Source organism: Pteropus vampyrus, unplaced genomic scaffold (assembly GCF_000151845.1).
Source record: "Pteropus vampyrus isolate Shadow unplaced genomic scaffold, Pvam_2.0 Scaffold55, whole genome shotgun sequence".
In the NCBI taxonomy this organism is placed as follows: domain Eukaryota; kingdom Metazoa; phylum Chordata; class Mammalia; order Chiroptera; family Pteropodidae; genus Pteropus; species Pteropus vampyrus.
In genome coordinates this window covers 4,173,294-4,181,599 of record NW_011888836.1, presented here as the reverse complement: position 1 = coordinate 4,181,599, position 8,306 = coordinate 4,173,294, and the positions used below count along the sequence as shown (strand labels likewise).

The following is an 8,306-nucleotide window of genomic DNA, read 5'->3' as shown; positions in this document are numbered from 1 at the left end:
AGAGCCTCGCGCTCCCATGGCCGGCTCCGAGCAGCAGCGGCCGCGGCGGCGGGACGACGGAGACTCGGCCGCGGCTGCGGCGGCGCCCCTGCAGGACGCGGAGCTGGCCCTGGCCGGCATCAACATGCTGCTCAACAACGGCTTTAGGGAGTCGGACCAGCTTTTCAAACAATACAGGTGACCGATGCGCCCTGCCTCCCCGCCCCGGCCACGCGCACCTCGGGTCTGGCTCACGCGCTTCAGTCTGCGGATGGCCCTCCCCCTCCCGTTGGTCACTAATCCCTGGCCCCGGTCCCCATGTCGTCTCAGTCGGCCTGAGCTGCAGCCGGCGCTTCTGCGCCTTTACCTCATCGCCCCTTTCCACCCCCACCCGGTTGTTTCTCTCCCTGGGACCCGCCGCGCATCTTCTCCGTGCTCCTGCACTCTCCCCTCATTTATCCCGTGCCTCGCCCTCCGAGAGGGGCGTCCAGTGTTTGTCAGCTTCTCTGTCGTAGGTTGCTCTCCCGCCGGAGCCCTTTGGCTTTGGGACGTGGAACTGGGTGCAATTTGAGGCAGTAGTGAGCCTTGGACTTACAGTGTTATGATTCCGGCTCACGTGCTGCCCGCGGCAGCCTTTGTGGCACGGAGCACACCAGCTGCATGGTGCCTGTTTCTTGTGCCTCCCGTCGCTTTGCATCATTGTGCATTCCAAAAGCTTTTATCGTTTGTTAACAGATATGAATAATTACCTTGTGGCAGGAATTAAAAGAAAAAAAAAAAACTCAACCAAACTCTGCTCGCTCATCTCTCTCTCTGCCTGTCTTCTGAAACTCAGCCCTCAAAATGAGTTCCCAATGCCTTTCAGGCGAGGGTATTTTTATAGATTTCTCTAACTTAAAAAATGGAAGGATTTAAAATAAATGTAAGAGCGGAGGGAAGAACACATGTATTCAGTTAATCGCCTTAAAAGAAGGAAACAACTGAAACTTGGTAGTTTTCTCGTGAGTGGGAGGAGCCTTCAATTTCATAGGGGACGAGAAGCATATGCTTTCTGGTTTAGAAAGCAAGTTTGTGATTTGCCTTTTGAATATGGACGAGACTAGGGTGTTGATTAGCAGCTTCCCCGTCAGCGTTAAAGGGTCATATGCTTCACCTTTTTTTTAGATTTGGTGGTTTGATAAGAATAAGAGGAAAGATATGGAGCTATAATTGAGAGACACAGTCTGTAAAAAAATGAGAGAGAAGATAGGGTGAGATACAGATGCCTTGCAGGTTTTCAGACCTCAGAGTACTGGTTCGTTTGGATCGGAGCTTCCATATACTTAATGACAAAGCAAATACCGCACAACTGTAAACTTTTCGCTAAAGACATTTTACTTTTAAATAAGTTTTTTAAACCTGTAAATGAAAACTTCTCAGCTTTACTCAGAACATTTTATTTTTCAAGCATACAGTCTTAATTTCAAGCCAGAGTTTTATCAAGGCTTTTCATGAAGAATAGATTTAAAAGATTTACTTGCCTCTCAGTCTTTCTTGTGCAGTTTATTTAGCCCTCTGAGAATGTATGTCATGAAAAAAAAAGAATATTTCATCCGAATGTTTTATGTACCGTGCTCTGACATTTTTTCGACTGTGTTGTATGAGAGAGATGGAGAAAGTCTTAGTCAAGCTTACTTCCTTTAGTTGCTGATCAAGATACGGTGCTTGCATGTCTGGATACTAATTGCTTTGAAATGTGTTACTTACTTTAATGATCATTTTTTCTTCTAAACTGCTTTAGTGTAGTACTTAAATTACTACCTCTTGGTTCCTACGTATTGAAAGCATGAAATAACTATTTTTGCTATTATATTTTATCCAGACAGTTTTATGCAATGGTAATAGAAGGCAGATTAGAGTGATAGGAAAACTCTTTGCTCACAGTAGCAACAGAGATGCACCTCTCTGTGGGCGAGTCTGTTGGGGATGAGAAAGCGGGGAGGTGTCCCATGAAGATTTACATTTTATAAATAGGAGCTGTCTGCTTGTATATTTTTAAATTGAAGTTGACAAATAATCTTATATTAGTTTTATACAATATTATTGCAATATTGACTATATTCCCTATGCTGTACTTGTCTGCTTTATTTTGAAATGGGAACTGAAGATAAAGAAGGAAATGGAATATTGTATCTGTTCTCTGTCAAGGGCAGTGCTAGGCATGTTTCCTTATATTCTTAATGTTCTAGTGACAGCTCTAATGTGTATTTTATCATGACAATTTTATAATGACAGACTCAAGTCTCAGTATTCAGCATGAATCAGGACGCAAGCACTGTGATTCTAAATCAAGGGCTGTTTTCGTTAAACCATTCTGCCTGTCTCACTGAATTGATTATATTTTGTAATTTGCCCCATGACCTTGTTCTTTAGCAGCTTAAACTTTTTTAGGGTTGGACAGTGGTGGTAGCGTTATTCCATGAGCTTTCCCGCAATCAGGCTTGCAATCCTAGTTTTGCCACTTTTGTAGCTGCTGACTTGGGCTTCTTATATTATGGTGGTTAGAGTGAAAAAATAATCCATAGTAGCTGGCACAATGTAAGCATTCAATAAACTCTAGTCAGCTTTTGTACTTGATACTTTCCTCACAAATATTAGGCTTTCTTCTTGATGATGTAGTTTAAGTAGAAGATAAAACATCTTGTATGAGAGATACTTTTATATTTAAAGTTGGCCTCACATATTGCAGTTGAAAGATTGAGATCCTGTTATGCATTTGAAACTTCTTTTCCTGTTCCAAAGTTGAATGGCCTCTGCCAGGAAAACAGGGATTTCATCCGAAGTGTTTGAGGATCACGTCTAGCTTAGTTTACAGAAGAGAGCAATTGGTTATCTCTTTTCTTAGTATTGTTTTGTCACAGAACACCACCCTTCCCATACTGGTAAACCGTCCATAATCTCATTGTTACAGTTTTAACAAGTAGAAACATATTTTGTATTTAGCATAACAATAACATTTTTATTAAAGCAAGAAGGTCATTTTCTCAAGCCACATTACTAGGATGATAAAAGTTTCATTAATGAGAAATGGTTACTTCATAGGAACAGATTTTCATGAAGGCTTTTCTGAATTAGTGGAAAGTCTTTATTGTATAATCAGACATCATGCATATAGGAATTAGAAATATATGCATAATAGAGCCTTTAGTTGGGATTTCAAAATGTAGCTGCCACTTCTGTTGTAACAATAGTAATGTAACAAGCTGCCCTATTTTTTGTGCTACACACTTAAAGTTGTGTTCCCAGAGATTGGGACAGATTGGTGCTGCTTTGGGGCTTTTCCACTTTGAGTTAAAGGGCATACCATTATAAATTCATGATACTGACCACTTGAAACCAAATTCCTTGATCTTAGATCTCAGTGCTCTAATCCAGCAATGTTCCCTTTTTCCCCACTTCCACCGTCCCTCCCCCTCCCCTTACTCCTAACTGATGTTAGCATGTGTGACACACATTCAGACCTTTAGGTACTCAGGCACGGGGTAAGATAGAGTGTGGTTCTGTGCACAGAGAGGCACTAGATTTTTACGTGTCGTGGTGTAGGGAGGCTGGGAAACATCCATGGCCTGCAGGAGTGCAGAGAAGGAACTTTTATAGCCCAGCTTGAAGGAAAATTTTGTTGAAGAAATGAGGCCTGAGCATCATAATGAGGTAGAAGTGAGTAAGTTTAATTAGCAGGAGTTGGGAGGAATGGTGGGGGGAGGAGAGGAGGAGAATGTGAGAGGTGGTGAGGTAGGTATGGAAGTCTAGGAGAGGAAACAGTAAAAAACCCACATGGAGATGTGAAATGGCACCTGGAGAAGAGGGATGAGAATTACAAGTTGATCAATATTATTAAGTTGTCACATTGATGGCTCATTCTGCACTTGTTCTTTTCTTAGATTCACTAGTTGGTCCATGTTTCCTGTGAGTCAGCGCTGCTTTTCAGGGTTACTTTGCTGTTGGGGGACTGGTCAGTTGATGACCATCATGTCCCACATGGTGTGGCCCTCACATCCATAGTTAACTCTTGGTTCCTTGGGGCCTCAGGGTCTTGATGTCATCATCTTTTTTTTGGCTTGAAATATTACTTTGTTTCTTGATCAGAGGACTAGCAAGAGAGGTGAAGCACGCTGAGCTATGAGGAAGGCAAAGGACATTTGGAGCTCCTGGACAAAGTGAGCTTCGCTGTTCTTATTTCCACAGGCCTGACATTTACTGTCCCTCTGTCCCTTGAAGCCACTGTCTCCACTTCCTGCTTTAACTCCTGGCATTCTTTTTAATCTTAAAATATCTATAATTCTTACCCCTGCCAACACTACCACTGATTTCCGCCTGTAGATATTAATAAAGTCATATTTTTCATTGTCAGCTAAAGCAAGCATATAGTGGTTATAATGAATGTTCATTGGGGATAAATTGCATGAATATGATACAGAATTAGTACATAGTTGGCATTATGAACCGTGATATTTTTCTTTTTCATTTTGTTTTAAATTATAAAAATGGCAGAAATGTATTAAAAACTAAAAGCAAGGAAAAATTGCAAGCAAATGTGTATATTAAAAATGAACATATGGATTTTAGATTGTTCAACATAGTTTATGGCACATACGACAAAGCCATATGACATGTGGCTTTATTTGTTAATATGTTGATTATGGAGCCAGACTTACCATAGAAATGGCTCAATATAACCCACAGATTGCAAACTATAGCCTGCTGTCTACTTTTTTTTTTTTTCTCCAAATAAAGTTTTAATGGGACATAGCCACACTCATTTGGTTGTGTATGTTCTGTGGCTCTTTGTGCAATACAACAGAAATGAATGGCTGTGACAGAGACCACATGGGTTGTAAAGCCTAAAATATTTACTCTCTGACCCTTTAGAGAAAAATTTTTTGACCTCTGGCACAAACCATGGTTCTCTATGGAAAAAACTCAAAAGGCATGTATGTGTAAGAGACCTGGGCTCTGAGCCTCTTCTGTGCCTCAAACCATGTCAGATACCTTGGAGGACAGGAAAAGCTCTCAGGCTGCCCATGGTTTCTGCACGATTGGCCGCTCTTGCTGCCAGGTCTGTGGAGAGTCCATAGGTGCAGAAATGCCAAAAAAGGAGAAGCAATTAGAAGCAGAAATGGTGTAAGGGAACTGGCAGGAGAGACAGGAAACTCATTTGTTGCTTTTTCCATCCTCCTTGACTCAGTAGTGTGTTTGTAAAAACACTCATTTTTTTTTTTTCAACTGTTGCACTGTCTAAAAAGATCCCAATTAAACATTCATGAAAGATTCACTTGGCTTAATTGGGATTCTTTTAAAAATGCAACTGACTGTAGAAAAATGAGAGAGTTTATATAGGAAATTATTAGAAAGAAGTGAATAGCTATACTGAGGGGTGTGTGTATTTGTATACAGATAGACAGTTAAAAATGTGAACCCTTAAAAGTGCACTGAGTCACACATGCTGTGTTAACAAGCAGTTTGCTGAGATTACCATCTTTCACTACTTCAGTTAGGAGGAGCTCCACTGAGTCAAAGGAAATGTTACTGAAGACAAGACGGAAAAGGGAGAGTAGTAGTATTGAAGCATGGAGCGCTTTATGTCCTAGTTACACAAAACCACTTGTAGATCCCCAAACACATCAGATTTCAGGCCTCTAGACCCTTTGCATAGTCTGTTTTAAAATACCATTTTCCGTACCACATACTCCTTTGCCAGGGTAACCTTCCTACTTAGCTAGAAACAGCAGTGAGACAGAAGTCTAAGCAGGCTAATGCTGAGAAGGACACAAGGAGAAGAGAGAATGTAAAAGAAGTACAGAGAGTAAATTAGCAAAGATGAATTTCTGTTATTTCAAAACTTTGCGTAGTGCCAGCCATGAACTCATCTCTGTTTTATACCTCTTCCGCCACTTCCTCTGTTCCCTGAGTTCATACTGTGCCGTGCAGCTGGTAACATAGGTCCGATGTGGGATCAAATAAGGCCTTTGTGGGCTAACCTGGGGATCTAATCACCGCTTAAAGCCTTCTAGTTATAGGGGGACATCCATTCCAATTTCTGCACAAATGACTTTGAATACATGTTTGTTTTTTTTTAATTGAGGTATAATTGACATAACTATTAGCTTCAGGTTTACAACATTAATGGTTCAATTGTATTTATTGTGAAATGATCATAAGTCTAGTTAACATCGTCACCACACATAGTTATAAAAACATATTTTTATATAAAACTATTCATAAATTTATGGTGTAAGAAGAGACCATGACTTTCTGACATCTGATTTCAAGACTGAGAATAGGAGCTTTTTCAAGTGTAAAGATGGTTGATAGTTTGCCATCTTAGCCTCTTTCCCCAGCGAAGGTTGCTTTCCCCATCTCTTCCTTCTTGCTTAAGAATTTCAGAATACAAGAAACGCATACAACAGGTAGTTACTCCTGTCTTGCAGGAAAATAGTCCATTATTGCAGGAAAAGCCCCCAGGAGAGTGTCTGCCTTGTACAGGACAGAAAGGTGAGAAGCAAGTCCTTTCTTTAAGGAAGTATTGCTTAATATTTTTAACTCTACCTCAAAAAGAGTCACTTTAACAGTCTTGTCCAAAGCTGTAATATCTGTGAAATCACTAGTTTAGGTGGCTTATTTTTCTCAATACACATCAAAATAAACACGTAATGGTGCTTATTACACATAATGGTGCTTACTGTGTGCCAGGCCACACACCAGGACTCCCCGTGTGTCAATCATTTAATCCTCCCACAGTTTTGTGAGGGGGTCTCTTGTTACCTTCCTCTGTGTAGGGGGAGGAGGGGAAGCTCAGTGACATTGGATGACATACCCAGGGTTTCACGGTAAGTGGGAGGAGGGCTTGTTTGAATTCAGGCTGTAAGGCTTCAGAGTCTGTGTGTTTAACCCCTACACTACCTCTCTCTGTAACTTTTATGAAAAGAAAAGTTTACCTGTGTGATGCTAAGACATTTTGTGGTGAGTTCCCCAGCGATATTCCAACCACACTCCTGCACCCAGAGGCTACCCAATAAACCATCAGAGAGGTCCATCCTCAGGGAATGTGTCACCCTGAGCTTTAGACCCTTTGTGGCTCCCAGTCTTCTACAGGATAAAGGCTGAGGTCCTGCTTTGGCATAGGATGTATTGTGATCTGGTCTGTCTGCTTCCCTGCCTCCCTCCTGCCTTTTCCCTTATCCCTTTCCCTCTAGTCATGCTGCAGTATTTTGCTTCATGGAACTAGTTCTTACTTGTCTTCAAGACTCGGCTCAGATTTCCATGAAAAGGTGATGTGACTCCTTAGTGCTCCTGCAGCATCCTCCTGCCCCCTTTTCCAGCACTGGTGATGTGTGGACATTGTTTGCATGGCTGTCTGCACGAGAGGGCTGAGATAGTAGAGATGAATGGACTTCTCTGTCAGGTGTTCCTGGCCTTCCTGAGGTTGCTGGAGTAATGTGGGTTCCAAGGTTTTTTAGGCATTTCTGTTTCCCTTTGTCAGTCGGCAAGTGTAGCCTGGAGGCAGTGCCTTTAGGATCTCTGAAGCCTTGATTTTTCATTCTCCCCTCCCCTATTTCATATTGAGGAGTGGACATGTCTCTCGACCCAGTGGAGGTGCGCCAGAGTGCCCCTTGGTTTGACACTCTGCTTGTCATAAGCAGCAGGTCTCCTGTCTGGCCCATCAGCCTCTTCCCTTCGGTGCATCCAGGCTGCTCAGCGTGGGGCGATGGTGGAGCAGAGCTGCCACTGAACACAAGCCAGTCTTGACATGTGCCATCATGGGAAAGCTGAGCACTCTGATTAAGTCTCCTGCTTCTCAAGTGGTCACGGGCCTCAGCTTTGTCTGGCCTGAGCAGCTGGAACTCTGGGCCTCTGTCCTCGGCCCAGTGTTGTGTTAGGTCAAGAGGAGGCCTAACCTAACTGGCTGGCCCTTTTACTTCTCTCATCAGCCACCTGCGGGGCTCTGGGCTACCTATGGGTGGTGGTGGCGTGACGTGATCTGGTATTTCCCTCTCTGGCATGAGAAGTCAGAAATCTTGTTCCCTGATTGCAAATCTCTATCCTGGATTTCAGGAAGAACTGGTCTCTGTAAGAACTTGGTGGCTGGGAGGGGAAGCTTTCTAGAGCAGTTGCTGTTGACTCTATCAGGTCTAATACCCTCTTCTTGTAACGAATATTGTAAGTCTCTTTCTGTAGTTCTAAAATGAAATTGACAGATGAAATGATCTCCCCATACATACAATGTGTAAAAGTCAATAGAATGCCCAAATAGTATTGTAAAGAAGTAAAAAGAGATTCATAATAAAAAA

General features: G+C 42.3%; 1 protein-coding gene across 2 annotated transcripts in view; it reads left to right on the top strand.

The window, feature by feature from the left end:
* TTC39C (tetratricopeptide repeat domain 39C) overlaps nt 1–8,306 on the top strand; it is a 90,818-nt gene that overhangs the window by 622 nt on the left and 81,890 nt on the right. Inside the window, exon 2 of one of the 2 annotated variants that reach the window (XM_011360431.2) lies at nt 3–177. The exons of the other annotated variant lie outside the window; for it this stretch is intronic. Coding sequence (XP_011358733.1) covers nt 17–177 — 161 coding nt within the window. The 5' untranslated portion in view covers nt 3–16. The remainder of the gene's footprint in view (nt 1–2; nt 178–8,306) is intronic. 2 annotated transcript variants of the gene reach the window in all.